We start from the raw sequence: 18,000 nt of genomic DNA, 5'->3' as shown, positions 1-18,000 counted from the left end.
ACATTTCCTGGCTTTTGCCATCTTTGCATTACCCCATTCATGTACTTACTCTAATCGAAGTTGTAGCTTTTGAAGCAGGAATACAGGACATATCAACTGATGCCTCACCCAAGACAGAGAGCTCATAATGACTGTGAATTTACAAACAAGGAAGTAAATGATAAGAAAGAGAGTCTACTGTGGAGTCCGGAAGACTAATAGCAGCTTGTACAAACCATTGTAATGAGCAGCCAAATTTACTTCTTTGGTATTTTCTGGTGGTAGAGTGGGTAGTTGAGCAAGATCATCTCAGTTCCCTCACCTGTAATTCAGAGGCAAGTTGACAGGGATATCCAACTCTGTTTTGACCACCCTTGGCCTCCTGCTGTTTTGCACTTTAGAAACCGTTAAACCTTGCTTATCTTTGCCAAGTTTCTTTATTTACATAATAATACATTTACAGGGCCTAGCTCAACTACAGACACAAGTATACATATGGTTAGTGCAGAGGTCACTGATTCCAGTTAGTCCATAGCAAAACTGTGTCCTGATTCAGCCTCACTCTAAATTATCTTTTCTGTTTCAAACCCTGGACCCTATGTCCTATGAAATCATTCTGGCATCTCTTTTGTTTTCTTTTGCATTATATGCAGTTTTGTTAAACTTGAGATATGTTGTTTTAGTTGGTAAAAAAGGGGGTCCACAAACTTCTGATCCCCAAGTTCATAGAATATCCACCTCACTTGTTAATTGAGGAACAGTTTAGTACATTCCTGCCTTTGATGCAGCAGCCATTTTAGGAACCATGAATCTAGATCAATTAAAATGGATACATAATACAGTTTACATTTTACTCAACTCTAAGGCAATTCTTTTGTGGACTTTTTTGGTCATCCTCCTGTATGCAAATGAAAAAAGAACAAGCCCTACTGTAGCCATTAGCAATAGGACAAACAGCACATAAAGGGCTACTTTTGCCTCAGCTAGAGCCAACTCCAGTCCTAAGAAGTTCACTGTCTCTGCAATGATGCCTGTAATGATGCCAGCAGTTGCCGTACGTGTAGGCGTAGAAGTGGTGATGCCTGCAAGAGGAACATTAGTTAACATGAAAACACAGAATCAGAGAATCAGAGTTGGAAGGACCTCCAGGGTCATTGAATCCAACCCTCTGCACAATGCAGGAACTCACAACTACCTGCCCACCCACAGTGACCCCAATTTCATGCCCAAGTGATCCCACACACACACACACCAAAAATCTCCAGACCTGGAGGAAATTTACCTACCATCCCACAGTGGTGATCAGCAATTCTCTGGGTATGTAAGGAAGGGCTACAACACTGGCACATCCTTTCCTGCCCACCCACTCACAATCTGCCTAAGTTCACAGAATAAATATTTCTGTCAGATGACTGTCACCTCTGCTTAAAAACTTGCAAAGAATGAGAACCCACCACCTCCCGAGGAAGCCTGTTCCACTGAGTAACCGCTCTAATTGTCAGGAACGTCTTCTGGATGTTTAGCTGAAAATGCCTCTGAATTCATAATTTCAACCCATTAACATTATCACTGTAAGCAAACTACTGCATTTGAGCATCTGAAAAGGAAACATATTTGTACTTTCGGTTTTCAAGTAGTGGGTTCTCCCAAGTGCAAAGAAAAAACGTCTTCTCCTTACCTTCAGTTTCTCAGCCATACTACTCAAGAGCCCTCAATGATGGAGTCAGACATACATTGTAACCTTGGCACAGTACTGTGTTGTAGCAATATTTGCATTGATCTGGTGAAGGAGGTCCATGCTACCTTACTTCGTAAGCTGTGAGCAAGAAGCTTTTGAAGCCACATATTTTTGAGAAGCCCACTTCCTGCTGTCACAACAGTGGCTTCACTTTATACTGAAAATCTTTTAAGCTAGTCTGTACAAAATGAACAAAGTAATGCAACAGTACCTTTGTGTTCCTATGTACTTGTTTCAGTGGGAAGTGGCTTACCCTAAACTATTGCACCTTGTGTCTTTTAAAGTTATGCAAATCCTGCAGCTGATGAGCCAGCCTTGGTTTTATAAAAAACTAGAAATATAGCCCGCTGTATGAGGGATACAGCGGGCGCTAGGAACTCACAGTTTGGCGTGTCCCGCAGTGGCTCCCTGTGTCGTCGGCTCTCAGCGGCGGCGGCGGAGGCAGGGAGGCCCCGGCAGCCGCGCTCTGCGCGACTGCCGGGGGCTCCGTCTGGTGGCGGCCTGACGCAGCGAGAGGCGCTTCATGCCTCTCACTGCGTCAGGCCAGGAGCAACTGCGAGCTGCGCTGCGCGCGGCTCGCAGTTGCTGGGGCTGGGAATCGGAGGGACCAATCGGCAGGTGCATCGCGCCTGCCGATTTGTCCCTCCGATTGTCTGTCCAGAGGAAGGGTCCAATCCGGACCCTTCCTCATCATGGACACATCCCGCCCCAGAAGGCCTTAACGAATTATTTAGTCCGTGGCGCCCACAGCGCCGTGGGCGGTGTTTAGATAGTACCAGTGGCTCACTTCTTATGCAAAAAATTAAGAGATTAAGAGCTGGCTTTTTATACCGCATTTTTCACCAGGAGGAGTCCCCAAGTGGCTTACAAACACCCTTCTCCCCACAATAGATGCAAACCATGCCAAAGAGCTGAATTTGAACCCTGTTCAAAAGTCCACCAGTAGGCACCACTACCAATGGTCCACACAGCCCCCAGCCCCCTTATTTGCTTATTCAAGCAGAGGTAGCTATAGATCTTTTATAATGAAATCAGATTTTAAAACAGATATTTTAAACCTGTTGTGAGCCACCTTGAGCCCTCCAGGGAATGGCAGGATAAAAATCTAAGAAATAAATAAAAATCATAGTCCCCCTGCCCATGCAGAGCATTCCGACAGTAAAATCGTATGAAGAATCCAAATCAAGCCTGAGCTTTTGCTTGTCTTAAAAATCCCAGGATAAGCAGAACAACGAACAGCAGTCTAATGCAATCTGTAAGAGCAAAGTCTTATTCTCATGTAAGAACAAAGTATCAGCCCTATAAGGGCTTGTGTATTCATTTTCACACGGCATGCCCAAGCACAAGATGAATGGGATTAAGTACAGAAACCCTCTCGCCACATCGCTTTGTGGCTGATCATTTGTCTTGAATCCAGTCCAACCTGCACAATCCCCTCTGGCCTCTTCTGACAATACTGCTGTGGTTTAATATCTAAACTTGGAGACTAGCCCCGCTCAAAATCATATTCACAGATGGAGCCATTAAAACCTCAAGGGAGCAAAGCTCAAATAAGTTTTGTGACCACTAATGCTACCACTACTTCTGCAATCAGATCATTAACGTTATAAGACAATTATTTCCTTAGCAGGAGTTTGAACAAGCTGGTTTGGTGCACTACACGCACAATAAGATATTATAGCTTCAGAAATATTTAGATGCTCTTTACAGTCATTAATCCATACTGATAATTTACCTTCAGTTTGTGACTCCAGGCACAAATGAGGCCCAGTGGCTGGATCCGGAAAGCCATTACACTGAATGATAGACGTATAAAATTTTGAAGACTCCTTTGGAATCCTGAGTAAAGCTGGGTGTGTGTAGTTGGTATAATGCAGCCCAAACCTTTCTGCATAGCCTACTGCCCACTCAAAATTGTCCATCAAGCACCACACAGTATAACCTCGCAAATCCACACCATCGAGCACAACTCCTGCACAGGCAAACAAAATGGGGAAGATTCACAGTGCAGGCTTGTACAGTTCCAAAGTAGCTGGTGGTGATATACATCTTATAACAATCATTAGAGAGTAAAGCTTGAGATTCCAATATATCCCATTCACAAAACCTTTGACGTGTGAGTACACATTTTTGAATACACACTTTTTTGTAGTAGAAGGTGGAAGAGCTGGGAAGTAGGGAGCTGTCTGGCAGCATCTCAACTGTTTCCCCCATTTTTTCTTTAAATCAGGCTGGTTTAAAGAGACTGCTTCCTCCGATCTTCCCTTTCCTGTAAATATCCAGGATTTTTCAGGAGTTTTTTTCCTGAAAAGTACCCAGATAATTTTGGAATGCCAAAATGTACCCGGAAAATACCATTAAGATGCTTTCCATGTATACTTTGAGTTCAGGAAGATCTAAATGCACATCCCTAACCAAGCAGTTACATATGAGCCAGGATTTGTTACTTGTCTCTAGTAGAGTAACCAGAGTTCGTTACTCAAACTATAAGCAAATCAATTTTTATCATGTCTGAATACAGACTAGGACCCAGATATGTGGCAGCAAGTGCTACTACCTGCCCAGCATTGTGCAACTACAACTGTGTCTTACAATGACCACTGGATCCCTTCAATGGAAATTTCCAGTGTTGGCTCAATTATTTTGAGTGCCTTCGACTAGGGTAGCCAAGCTGCCCCCACAGTGCAGGGAGTTGGGAAGATTGTGACCATCCCTCCACACCACAGTGGGCAGCTGCTGCCCACCTCCTCACATCCACGAGGCAAGGCAGCAAGACATGTCAAAAGGAAGGAAGAAGAGCACCAAGTCCGCCTTACTCCCTGACAGAAGGAGGGAATATGCTCCCCACTAGCCACCCACTGCAGTCAGGAGCACCTTCCAGGACAGACCCTCATGCTGCGGTTGGGCTGCAGTGGCCAGCCAGAGGGAATGGGAGAGTGAGAAGGCTGGTAGGTGCTGCTCCACTACTGGTGCCCTAGGGCCTAGGGGTAGTCAACCTGTGGTCTTCCAGATGTCCATGGACTACAATTCCCATGAGCCCCTGCCAGCATTTGCTGGCAGGGGCTCATGGGAATTGTAATCCATGGACATATTGAAGACCACTGGTTGACTACACTAAGTTCACCTAGCAGATGGGTTATCTCTGAAAAAGACATCATTTCATGGCATCATTATGGCCTTGGTAGTGTTGGAAGCTGGGGAAAAACTGCCCTACTCATCACTGTCACCAAAAGAATGACATAACCTACTCTATCCAGTTGCCTTGACGTAATGTTACACAGCACCTGTTGTAGCTTAAGTTGAACCAGGGTGCTACTGAAACATGAGCAGCACTCCATACAAAAACATAGATTTACAACATACTATGAATTCTTAATAGCTTGCAGATGGCCAGGCATCAGGCGACATAAACAAATCTGTAAGGGTGCCCAAAAGTTTGTTTTTACTTAAAAACCAATTTGACACCAAAAATACTTTGGCCATATAACTGACAAGACGCAGGGATGATAAATCTTTATCCACTGTGTTTTCTCTCCAAATTCTCCTCTCTTGGTAGCGCTCCTCCCTACAGTGTTAAAAATGTACACTTCAGGGCAGGGGTGTGAGTCATTGGCAGTGATGCAGAACAGAAAAATTATGGGTAAGGAAAGTCTTGTCTGCAGGTTTTCTATCCCAAATCCTTCCCTAAGCTAATACAAAAAAAGCAAAAAGCTTCAGAGCTGTTAATGCATGTAAATGTGGTTTCCCTGAAATAAGAGAAAGTCTAAACCAACAGAGAGAGAGAAGCCCTGTTTGTACCTTTTAAAGCTTCATCAATGTAACTCTTTAAGTAATGTGTTCTCCACGTATCATTGAAGCCCCCATCTTCGCGTTCTGATATCCCATTCTCAGTCACATAAATAGGCGGATTATTGTATTCTTCCTTGATCCAGTTCAAGACCTTTCTGAAGCCAAAGGGGGTCACCTTCAACCAAAAGGAGCCAGAGCCCAGCCAGCTGCGGTCTGTTATTGACGCCACACCTCTGGCAAGTAGAAGAGAACATGATTGCTATTTATATAATACGGGACAAGACTGACCTGTGCATTGGTATTTGCGCCACTGTTTCTTCATACTAGTGTCTACAAGGTCAAGAAGATTGGCCAGCAGTAACACATTTGGTCACGTGGGAAGTTCAATTTACTCTGCAGGAAGCTTTATCAGGGTGTGGGGAGGCTGTATAATGCACCAACATAACCTACTGTGTATAATTGTGAAGGTAAAACCCATGAATTAAATCACGTGTTAGCATGGAAAAACATCAATTATTGAATGATCTTAACCTGCCTACAAGATCAAAAATACCATTGGCCTGTTGCTTAGAAACTCGATCAGGTGAGCACTCTGATATAAAACATAATTTACAGATATTTGAATAGCCTCCCTTCAAACTGTAACAAGGCTCCTATTAGATCGAAGGTCTATCCTATGAAACAGTGAAGACTTTTCACACCACAGCAAAAATGCTTCTGACTCTCCCAGCAACAAAAAAGAAGTCCAGCAATTGGATCCTAAGAAATGATGCGCTCATGTAAAGTCATGCTCTCATTATTGGCCACTGATAGAAATGGCATGGAGTCACCTCTTACCTATCAGCATCATAGGATGAAATAATAGCAGGATAGTTTAAATTGTAGGCCAATATTGTGGTATAATGATTCAAGCCAAAGAAGTCAAAGGTGCCTTTAATCCTCTGTTTTTCCTCTTCAGTAAATTGAGGGAGTCTGTTTCATATACACAAAAGAAAGTGTCAAGGGAGAAGGAGCCTTGAATGGTCTACAATAAACAAAATGGAAGACTTACATTGACATCATTCTTACTGATTTCTTCTGGAAAGCAATGTCTTGGTAAAAGAAATACAGCCTAACTGGAAAGTATAATGTGCATACCCTTCACTTTATCCAAAGGACAGAAATACTGCATTCACGTCTACACAGTCACTAAGACTTGATGGCAGTGATTGGTGTATTCCTTGGATAAACTTCTGTGATATCATGGATGAAAGAAAATGAAATGTGGGTTGTTTCTTCACATACAAGTCATTAAAAAAAATCAGTCTGGCCTCTAGGCTTCCAGACAAAGCATCTACCTTCTCCTGCAGCTACTTTTAAAGCAAGAGAGAAAGAGAGTCCTTGCTCTTTGTATCTCACCTGCCATGACCTTAGAGTTGTCAGGTGCCTCTGAGCAGCTGGCAGATGGGTGGAGGGTGGGGATGATGCACTAACCAAGAGCAGGGAGGAATGCCCAGCATTTCAGTGATGTGCCTACATGAACTAGAAGTGATACGGGCACGTGGGGAGAACACTGTTTTTTGAGCAAACTCTAATGGTAGAATTAGCTTCCAACTTAGAGGTTTTGCCCCTCCCAGAAACCCCAAAGCGTCATCCCCAGTGGGCCTGTGTCACTTTCAGATTGCATAGGCACTTAGCCAAAATGCCAGGCATTCCTCCTTTTTAGGTGGATTATCTTTTCCCACCCTGCCAGCTAGCTGGCCAGTGGTAGAGAAATGTGAGCTGGTAATAGGTGACCCCCCCCCATGAAGTCTGGCATCCCTACATGCCTTCCTGCTTCCCTCGGCCATAGCACACTTCCACTAAAAACCCAGGAAGGAGAAAGAGCTAATAACAGAGAACAGGCTGCCCTCCAGAACAGGAAAACTGCTCAACAAGGGGAGAAAACACTCAGGCAGAGAGAGGCTTTCTAGATGGGTGTGGACCCTTCTGATGCCTGTCAAAAGTCTGTGGTTTCTTCTACCAGTCATAGATATTTGGACAATCATAGCTGGGAAAAGATAAAGAACAAGAACTGCAGCAGATAATGGGCAGAAAAGGCTTCCTGGGTAACCAGTTTGGTGTAGTGGTTAGGAGTGCAGACTTCTAATCTGGTGAGCCGGGTTCGATTCTTTACTCCCCCACATGCAGCCAGCTGGGTGACCTTGGGCTCGCCACGGCACTGATAAAACTGTTCTGACCGAGCAGTGATATCAGGGCTCTCTCAGCCTGACCTTCCCCACAGGGTGTCTGTTGTGGGGAGAAGAATGGGAAGGCGACTGTAAGCCGCTTTGAGCCTCCTTCGGGTAGGGAAAAGCGGCATATAAGAACCAACTCTTCTTCTTCTTCTTCTAACGTGCATTGGAGTGAAAGGCTGAGTGGCAAACAAGTACTATCCTTCCCTTTTCAGTGCTGTATGCTGTACAAAGTATGAACAAAGTCAAAGTAGTTAGATAACAAAGCACAATAACACAGCAATTACTGTGTAAGCATGTACTGATTAACCATGACAAAATACAGTTGTTTCTGTCCAACAACCAAAATGGCTATGATTCATTAAAAAGGCCACCAGTTCTAGCAATTTTTTTCAGCCACAGCCTTCTTCAGACATTCATTTATAAAAATAATCAAGCAGGTCGCAGCTCCAAATGGCTGTCACGGCTCTGAACTGACTCCACAATTTAGTAAGATGACCAAAGTCTAGTGGACTCGGCTGCTTCTCTCCTTGTACTGGGTCTTATCTGCACTGGACTTTTAAAGCTGGTTGGGTTCAGATAAACAAAAGCCTTCTACATTTGATACTGATTTCCAGTCAGGATTTCCCCCGTCATCTGAAAACCTGAGCATTGACCCAGGAGTCAAATTACTTATTCCCCAGCATATCCAAGAGTGGATTTTCCCTGCTTCATCAGAAAAATGAGAACCCATGGCACTCCATTATGGGTACAGATGGGCTACTTCATTCAGCTTTTCCCAACCCCACCTACTGCATCTGCATCTCCAGCACTGACATGTGTATTTCCCGGGGCCATGGGAGCCGCTGGTGGGAGGCGGTGGCTTCCCTGACCCCAGGAAACACACCACCTCGTTGAGGCAACGTGAACAACAGGAGCTGCAGGGGGAGGAGGTGCCTTCCCTTCCCTCTTGCCCAGGGAAGCCATTGTCACCTGTCCCCAAGATTCACGGCCACCTGCACCCTCTCTGCCCTGCCCCCCCGTGGGGGGGGGCGCTAGAACCCACTGAATTTTTACTACAGCGGGCTTTTTTTACTAGTATTAAATAAAACTCCTGTGTGGGGGGAAAAGACTAACACCCAGCCTTGAACTCATAAAGTTGTGGTTGCAAGGCAAATAGCTTACTAACTGAGCTATCAACACAGTTGCTTTTAAAACGAAGGCAGCTTGTCTTTTCTTCTGATATTAACGCTTATCGAATCACTTAAGGGGGAAGCATTCAATGAAACCACAAGAAGCTAAGGGGGCTGCACCTGCGGGAAACCAGTCAATCAGCCAATCAACACACCAATCAAACCAAGGAAGGGGGGAGAAAAAAATCTATGAGATCAGCCCCTGCAAAAACTGGTTTTTCCAGTTTCCAGGGAGAAGAGCCTATTTGGGTGCAGATTACACCAGATGGATTAACTCTTTTTCCAGTCCAGGGAAATAATTGTTGTAGACTGCTGTGAAGATCCGAGTTTGAATCCAACGAAAATCAGCAGGACCGAGCCCAAAAAAACATGTCAGTGCAGACTCATCCCTGGTCAATTGGTCATTAAATGCTTTCTCTCTTTCTCCTAATATGCTATGTGACCCTCCTCATAAAATGCATAGTCACAGCATCCATTTACATGCAGAAGGGTTCAGTTGCCAGCATCTCCATTTATGACACAGGGAGTGCAAAAACCCTCAACCCAACACCCTGGGAATCTGCTGCAAGTCAGAGTAGATAATGGCAGAGTAATGTTCCAGCTCAGTATCAAGCAATTTCATGTGTTTACAGTTACTTATAAAGTATGATTGATATTAGTTATGATCCTCACCAACTCCTCACTCACTATCATTATGTACCCCAAGTGGCAGGTTCATCTACCATTCTCTTCCCATAGTGCTACAGCATGAAAGCCACAGCTGTGGCATGCCATGCGACAAACACACAAACACAAATGCAGAAGGAGCTGTCATAGTCCATGATCTGCCAGTCTCTTACCGTGACTGTCCCTGGCTTCTTTCTTGTATTCTCCTTTTCATCAACTCACTGTAGTCACCAGTTTTGAAGACTGGATGAGCGAACCAACCAGCGAAGAACTAAGATGGGGGATTTTTAAAGAGGATGTTAAATTAAGTAATGTCTCTGAATCCAGAGCTTGTTATTGAGCCAACAACAGCTAATTCTAAAGGTACTCATTTTTCCTTTGTGCATATCTCTGCCAGTTTGTTTTAAAGGCAGAGTGCAAAATTAACTGAGTCAAGTTTGTGCATTTTAGTGGTCAGACTTGCATGAAACCCTGCCCAGTATGCAACATATGGCTCCATTGCATTTAGGGTTTCCAAGTGCCTGTAGAAAAAACATGTGCCTTTCATAGTGACAACATGGCATGGCTGTGGTTGATTACATGGCAGTGGCTAATTACTTCCATGCCCAGAAAACCTTCAGTTGTCAGTTTTTACACATTAAACCTCTATTAAAGAGGCAGAATCCTTTCCCCAGGCTTCTTGACAATTGCAGTTGCTTTCAGATAATAAAAGAATCTCTGTGTATGAGATTTGTATGCTTGGCATTTTATTTATCTAGGAGATTTCTATGCCACTCTGTCAGTCCTACTCAGAGTGGTTTACAATTTAACAATAAGTTATGAATATAAAACCAACAATCCATTTTTAAAAAGTCATTGAGGGAGGCATTTTTTTAAACCAGAGGCCTCCTAACTCCTTTCCTCGCCTCCTAGCATAATATTTGGATCTAGCTTTGTGAAACCAGAGAGCCTGAGAATAGGCAGCCAATACAGGTAAGCAAATGGGACAAAATTTGACCAAACCTTGCTCATAATGTTGGGGCTTAGTCATGCACCATCAAATGTCAAGCTCATGTCAAAAACTAGGGCCCGGAGGGGGTGGGAAGGGGAGGGGCCCATGGTGGGCATGGACACAGCTATGCTTCCCAGCCATATTCTGCACAATCACACCACTTATGGGGTAACTGTAAAAAAGTTGAGAAAGGCTGGTTTAAATTAACCAGAATTAATTATAGAAGCTGCCTATAAAATCCACTGATCTTTTTCAGTAAGTTATTCAAAGTAGGATTGTTGTGAACATAATGGGGGAAACCGAAAAATGTTCAGTAATTATAACCACAACTGGATAATGCAAAATCTAGAATCAAGCAAAGGGTAGATGTGAGAGTCAGAGTGGTATAGTGGTTAAAAGTGGCTAATCTAGAGATCCAAGTGATTCCCCACTCCTGCATATGCAGCCAGCTGAGTAACCTGGGTTAGTCATAGTTCTGTTAGAGTTGTTTGTGCTCAGCAGTTCTCTTAGAGTTCTCTAAGCCCCACCTCCCTCCCAGGGTGTCTGTTGTGGGACCTCAGAGGTCAGTTCACCTGGAGAAAATGGCTGCTTTGGAGGGTGGACTGTATAACATTATATTCTGCTGAGGTCCCTCTCCTTTTCACACCATGCCCTCCCCAGGCTCCACCCCCAAACCTTTAGGCATTTATTAGTTCAGTTGCCAACACTAGTGTGTGTGTGTGTCTGTCTGTGTATGTTTATTGTGTAATGATATAAATGCCTCCCAATCCCAGGGATCTGTTCCCTTAACCTCAGCCCCTTCCCTTGACACAAGAGGAACTTCCCTGCAGAAGAATCTCTTGGGTATCGCAAAAGTGCTTTGAGTCAGAGGAAGGTGCCAGCATTACTGGAGCAGATCTGTGGGATCCAACCCAATGCATTAATGTTTGGGTCACTCTTATAAGCGATTAAAAAAAATTGGAGAAAATGAAGTTGTCCTCTTACTTCGACATAGCGCCTGGCAGCATCATGATCTTCCTGTTTGGAAGGGTTCCTTGGTTCAGCCCATTCTACGCTGATGGAAAGAGAAATCAGCCCTTTTTGCCTTGGACGGTACGTTTCGTTGTAGAGATGCCAGACTTCTGCATGGGCCTTTATTAAGTTGTGCCCCACTATGTAAGGAGCTCGGCCTGGTCTAAAAGAGATTCCTAGGAAGACAGAGAAATTAGATTTGGATCACGCTGCAGCCCATAATCCCAGCCAAGGGAACAGTAAGCAGCAGCAGCATCCCCGGGACAAGGATAAAGGGAAGGGAAGAACTGCAATGCTAAATCCGTGAGTTCAGAGACCAGGAGGACACTGGGAGTTCATTTCAGCTCTTTACTGTGGCCCTAGCATGGTGGTACAAGAGGCAGAAGAACTAAAATGGAACTAGATAAACCCTGCAAGAATCCCAAATTAATACCCATACCGCACAAAAGATCTTCCAGCCAGTGTGTGCTATTGGGTCAATTTAATTTTGATCCAGCAAACAGGATCCAGCCACATGCTGGCCAATCACATTCACAGAATTACGATGCTGTCTCAGACCTCAAGCTCAGTCCTCTGCAGCAGGGGTAGTCAGCCTGTGGTCCTCCAGATGTTCATGGACTACAATTCCCATGAGCCCCTGCCAGCATTTGCTGGCAGGGGCTCATGGGAATTGTAGTCCATGAACATCTGGAGGACCACAGATTGACAACCCCTGCCCTGCAGGACTGCAGATGCAACACCTAAATCCCATTTTACAGACACCACAGATAAAAACCCGAAACTGAAGCCCAAACTTCCACTTGTTTCAAATGTACAGAATTTCTAGGCGTTTAGAAGTGTCAGTAACTTGTACTGCCTTGCTTCTGATGGACTGTTAGGAGAGCCATGAGCTCCAGCTGAACTGTGACTATTTTTGGATTCCACCCCCCTGTCCCAGCATCTGTCTCCCAGATAAGAAAGAGAGTCATCAACCCAGCAGCCTTACCTGGAGCAGACACTCCGTAGCCATAACCGATATTAGCAATGGCATAGGGCTCATTTAAAGTTATCCAAAATTTCACTTTATTGCCAAGTCTCTGAAAGAGAAGTTCTGCATATTCTTTGAACCTCTGGACTATGGTCTCATTTTCCCACCCTCCAACGTTTTGGAGGGCCTGAGGGAGGTCCCAGTGGTAAATAGTTACCTAGAGATAGAGGTATGGATTTAGTGACATAAGGCCATTTACAAGGCTTTACATGGCTTTACAAGGTCACTGAATGTTGAAATTCTTCTCAAGCTCACCCCACTCCAACCCTCCTAGGCACTCATACAAGTAAAATGGAGAGAGAGAGAGATACATGGTCCACAATGTATGGCAGATGTATGGTAGAACTGGTGCAAAGACCTGGCAGGCAGATGGGGAAACCCACAGTTTCCAGGGTTTGGAAGAAAGGCCACACAGTGGTGGAAGGGGACAGTAATAAAGGAAAACTTCTGACTGAGGACATTGTGTCTGTTTTGGGGGATGGTGCCAAAGGCAGACACTTAGATTCCAATAATCGATCGTTGAACAAACTCATAGCAACAGTTTCCAACCTCTAATATCTTTCCCTTGTGCAGTATCACAACCATTTAATTTGTCAGTTAATTAAGGTGAAGCAAATGAAATTAATAGGATAAGATATTGCATTTGAACTGGGAAGACCTGACTAAATCAAGCTGTGATGGGCCCTAGATGTAATTTAATGGACAATCTGACTGCCAGCATAGCTTCTTTTCCACATGTGGATTGTATGGATTCTAACTCACTGCCTTTACCTGTGGCTGGATATCGGCTGCCAAGAGAGCATCTATGAGTCTTTCATAGTAACTCAGGCCAGCTTCATTTATAGACTTGGTGGTTCCATCAGGGAGGACCCGAGGCCAAGAAATGGAAAAGCGATAGTGAGTGACTCTGATGTTTTTCAGAATAGCCAAGTCTGCCTCCAACTTGTGGTAGCTGTCGCAAGCTACGTCCCCATTTTCATCATTGCCGATTTTCAGTGGAGTGTGAGCAAACTGGTCCCAAATGCTTAGGCCTTTCCCATCTGCTCTCCAGGCACCTTCAACCTTTAATGAAACAAATTAATCAGTGAGGCTGACCATTAACAAATTGAATACTAATTTTTTATCTTCTTACTAGCTTCAAAGCCCGTTGATAAGAACGGGCTTTGAAAGGGCCCCCCCCTCCCGTCGGTGCAAGGCGGCGTTCCTGGCCTCCCCTCCGTGCCACCCCAGCTTCCCCCCCCCGGCCGCGAAACACAGCTGTGTGCTTGGCAGTCCAGGGGGAAGGGGTCCTCGCCCCCCTTCGCCCAGTCAGCTGCGCGGCCTTCCCGCTCTAAGAGGTGGCGGCTGCGCTCGGCGGCCGGCGGGGAAGCCATCCTTTCCCCACCCCACCCCAGGCGGCTCCGTGGCTTGCCCGCCGCCCGGCAAGTGCAGCAGCCGCCGCCTCGAGGGCAGCAGGGAAGCCATCTCCCCCCCCCCCCCCAGGCAGCTTCTTCCCAGGAGGCAACTGCCTCAGAACACTTCCCTGGGGGGGGGGATGAATTAAATAAATGAATTAAATAAATAAATCTCCCTTGCCAGTTTGCATTCTTAGCTCAAAAAGAAATTTTGGGTAGCTTCCACAAAACAATGTTCTGTATTAAAGCATCATTTTCTCACCTGGTAGGCTGCTGACGCCACACTCCAAGAAAAGTTCTTTGGAAATTCTCCATAAATAAATTCCTCTTCTTTTGGGAGTGGAATCCCATTCTTACGTATGAGTTCAGCATAATATATAGCAGAACGTTTAGGGGTTCTTGGCCTGTTCGGATTGTTAAAATCAACCTGGTGCAGCCCAAATCTTGGATCATAACCATTTAGCCATTCAAAATTATCCATGAAAGACCAAGCAACATAGCCTCGAAGATTCACCCCATCCAGTTTGTAAGCTAAAACAACGCACAAAAAATACGTACAGCATGAATGTAACAATAAACTGTAAGCCATATTAGACATTTATTTGCCTTACAAGTGTACCCACTAAAGGAGTAATATCTTTAAAAGAGGCTTTTCAGACTCTGCTAAGTAATAGATTATTTTGTTGACCTAAAATTAGTGGTACAGTTTATTCTAATACCTTCATATAAGTAATATAACTAATATAAAGGGAACTCATTAATGAATAAAACTCATTAGAGACCGAGCATGGTGTAGTGGTTAGGAGTGCGGACTTCTAATCTGGCGAGTTGGGTTCGATTCTGCACTCCCCCAAAAGCAACCAGCTAGGTGGCCTTGGCCTTACCACAGCACTGATAAAGCTGTTCTGAATGAGCAGTAATATCAGGGCTCACTCAGCCTCACCTACCACACAGGGTGTCTGTTGTGGGGAGAGGAAAGGGAAGGCAACTGTAAGCCGCTTTGAGACTCCTTTGGGTAGAGAAAAGCGGCATATAAGAACCAACTCTTCTTCATCTTCTAATGGAATAAATTATGTCAATAATTAAATATACACATTTCAACTCTGAAAAGCTCTGATACTTGCAGCTTGATCCTCTGTACAGTTAATCGGGAGTATATTTTTACATCTGAATGAGTTCTGAATAAATGTGTGTGTGTTGGTGTGGGGATGACGTCAGATGAGAAGATTTGTCTCCCTTGCAGTCAAAAAAAAGTATTAGCGGAATAGCACATTACAAAAAGAAGAAGCACTTTATCTTGGTCATACATCTCAGGATTCTTTTAGTTTGAAATGGGGTTAGAACCATTAAAAACTTATGACAACTGGGTCTCGATGGGTAAAAATAGGATGCTATAAGAAGGCCAATGCCTCTCTCTTCATCCTTAACATACTGTGCCTCAAGAAGAGGAATGAATATCTTGAGACATTATTAGCACATTTATACTGTCAATCTTTTTTATTTTTACCAGTTCTTGAGTATTTGGTCAATGATATTGATTATATTGAGACCAGTTTTGTATTTTTAATAATTTTAATAATTAATAATTGTATCCTACCTCTCTGAACTGCATAGCCCAGCCCAGCAGATCTCATCAGATCTCAGAAGGTAAGCTGAGTTGGCCCTGGTTAGCATTTGAATGGAAGACTACCTACAGATACCAGGGTTACCATCTTGCTTTGAAAACCCAATGGGGTTGCCATAAATCATCTGTGACTTGGAAGCATTTTACATATCCACCTATCTTCCTGCTACTTATAGCCATCTTTGAAAAATTGAAAAATTACCAGTCTTTTTTTTTTCCTGATTGCATTGCTGATCTTTAAACTGTTGGACAACTACAGCTAGATAACTATACCCAAGTAGCTAAATAAAACAACTGTACCTTTTAAAGCCTCATCGATGTGAGTTTTGTAGTAAAAGATCCTGCTGGTATCATCAACATCAGATTCAGTTTTTATTCCAACCCCATTCTCAGTAATATAAATGGGAGGGTTGCCATATTCCTCTTTGATCCAGTTTAGCAACCTCCGAAGCCCCCAGGGCACTGCTCTCATTCCATCAATTGCTGAGTTAGGCCAAGAAGGGTCAATCTCCAACTCACGTTCTTGATCATGCTCATAAGAGTATGGACTTAGCCTGGTTGTCTTATGCTTTATAATTTTTGAGGTGTAATAGTTCAGGCAGAATACATCAGCTGTCCCTCTGATATATTGTCTTTCTTCTTCTGTGAAAACTGGAAGTCTGGAAGATGGCAATTTCTGTAGCTCACTCCTATTCCCCACGTTCCACTTCATTGCCTCTGGGTAGTCACCATTTTTAAAAATTGGGTGTGCAAACCATCCTCCCATGAACTGCAGATAACGATCAGCTGCTTCCACATTCTGAGGATCACTAAGGGTCTTTGGCTCAACCCAATCGATGTTGAGGCTCAAAGAAATCACACCTTTCTGACTCTCTCTGTATTTCTGATCATAGGTGTGGTAGACTCTAGCATGAGCTTTCAATATTGTATGAGTAACTTTGTAGGGTGCATAACCAGGATCATATTTTACATTTGGTGGGAAGATTGCTGCATCATAGCCTAGCCATGAAATCATGGCAGGCTCATTGAATGTAATCCAGAACTTGACCCTGTCTCCAAATGTCCGAAAACAAAAGTCTGCAAAACTATCAAATAGTTCTACCATCACTGGATTCTCCCAGCCACCAATGTCTTGCAGAGCTTGGGGTAGATCCCAGTGGTGAAGAGTGACCATTGGTGTGATATTAGCAGTAAGCAGACCATCAATCAGCCGGTTGTAATAATCAACACCATAGCTATTTATGGAATGGTTTCTTCCACTGGGAAATATTCGAGGCCATGAAAGGGAGAATCGATAAGTGTTCACTCTTAAGGCCCTTAGTAAATAAATATCCTCATCTACTTTGTTGTAGCTGTCACAAGCTACATCTGCAGTATCATTGTTGTTAATATTCCCTGGAACATGGGAAAAGTTATCCCAGATGCTAGGGCCCTTCCCGTCTGCATCCCAACCTCCTTCAATTTGGAAGGCAGATGTGGAAACACCCCACAGAAAATCATCTGAGACAGTGCCATAAAAATACAAATCTCTTTCAAAATCAGTCTGCCGTGAGAATTTTTCCCAAACCACTTTTGCTTTGGAGGGAACTTCAGAAGCTGGTAAGCTAGGTAGCCTTGCAGGAATGGGCATGTTCTTTCTGAATGACTGAAGATACTTTCTTTTGAATGTAGTAGGAAATCCATTATTTTCAATAACAGTGGAAAAGAAATAGGCAGATTCTTTTGGTGTTCTTTGTCTGTTTGCATCTTCAAAATTCACATAATGGAGGCCGAACCGTTGACTATAGCCTGCAGGGCCTTCAAAACCATCAAGCAGAGACCGGGCAATATATGACTGAACATCAATGGTGTCTAATTTTATAGCTGCCAGTGAAGAAAATGTAATTTAGTTGTAAATTCCAATAAGCTATCTAAACAATTTAAATATTTCACAGTCATCACTATCTAGAGCATAAAGGGCAACTGACAGGAGCCTCATGGGCAGGCACACACCAGTGCTGTAACTATGTCACCAGGGACATACTGGCCTCAATTCCGGTGCAATTCGAAAGGATGTCATCATGTTGACAGCAGTGCTCTAGCATTTAGCTAAAACTCTATGGTTTAACTATGAAGTTTTGATCGAATTCTAAAGTATCACAGGTGTTGCGATGACATCATTTCTGGAAGTGACATCAGCACAATGAGGCTGTGACAATAGCGTTTTCATTCCGTCCCTCCATTTTCTCCCACTGTCCAGAAGGAAGGGCTAGCTGGGCAGGAGATCCCACTCCAAAGGGAATGTGGCAAACCTATAACTAACAGATTTTCATTTCCACCCTTGTTATAATTCTGGATTTTGAAAGTCATGTGAGAAAATCACCACATACTTGTATCTATCCTTCTCAAACAGTGAG

General features: G+C 43.9%; 1 protein-coding gene across 1 annotated transcript in view; it reads right to left on the bottom strand.

Moving 5' to 3' along the window:
- Positions 1-108: 108 nt before the first annotated feature.
- The window catches only part of LCT (lactase), a 29,268-nt gene continuing 11,376 nt past the window's right edge, over positions 109-18,000 (bottom strand). The window contains exons 8-17 of the mRNA XM_077320204.1: positions 15,905-17,467; positions 14,243-14,511; positions 13,358-13,648; positions 12,545-12,743; positions 11,533-11,735; positions 9,731-9,828; positions 6,344-6,478; positions 5,516-5,739; positions 3,453-3,689; positions 109-1,061 (exon numbers count right to left, since the gene is read on the bottom strand). Of these exons, the coding sequence (XP_077176319.1) occupies positions 823-1,061; positions 3,453-3,689; positions 5,516-5,739; positions 6,344-6,478; positions 9,731-9,828; positions 11,533-11,735; positions 12,545-12,743; positions 13,358-13,648; positions 14,243-14,511; positions 15,905-17,467 (3,458 nt within the window). The 3' untranslated portion in view covers positions 109-822. The remainder of the gene's footprint in view (positions 1,062-3,452; positions 3,690-5,515; positions 5,740-6,343; positions 6,479-9,730; positions 9,829-11,532; positions 11,736-12,544; positions 12,744-13,357; positions 13,649-14,242; positions 14,512-15,904; positions 17,468-18,000) is intronic.

This window comes from Paroedura picta, chromosome 2 (genome assembly GCF_049243985.1).
Source record: "Paroedura picta isolate Pp20150507F chromosome 2, Ppicta_v3.0, whole genome shotgun sequence".
In the NCBI taxonomy this organism is placed as follows: Eukaryota; Metazoa; Chordata; class Lepidosauria; order Squamata; family Gekkonidae; genus Paroedura; species Paroedura picta.
The sequence above is the reverse complement of the archived record's forward strand: the minus strand, read 5'-3'. Positions and strand labels throughout refer to the sequence as shown.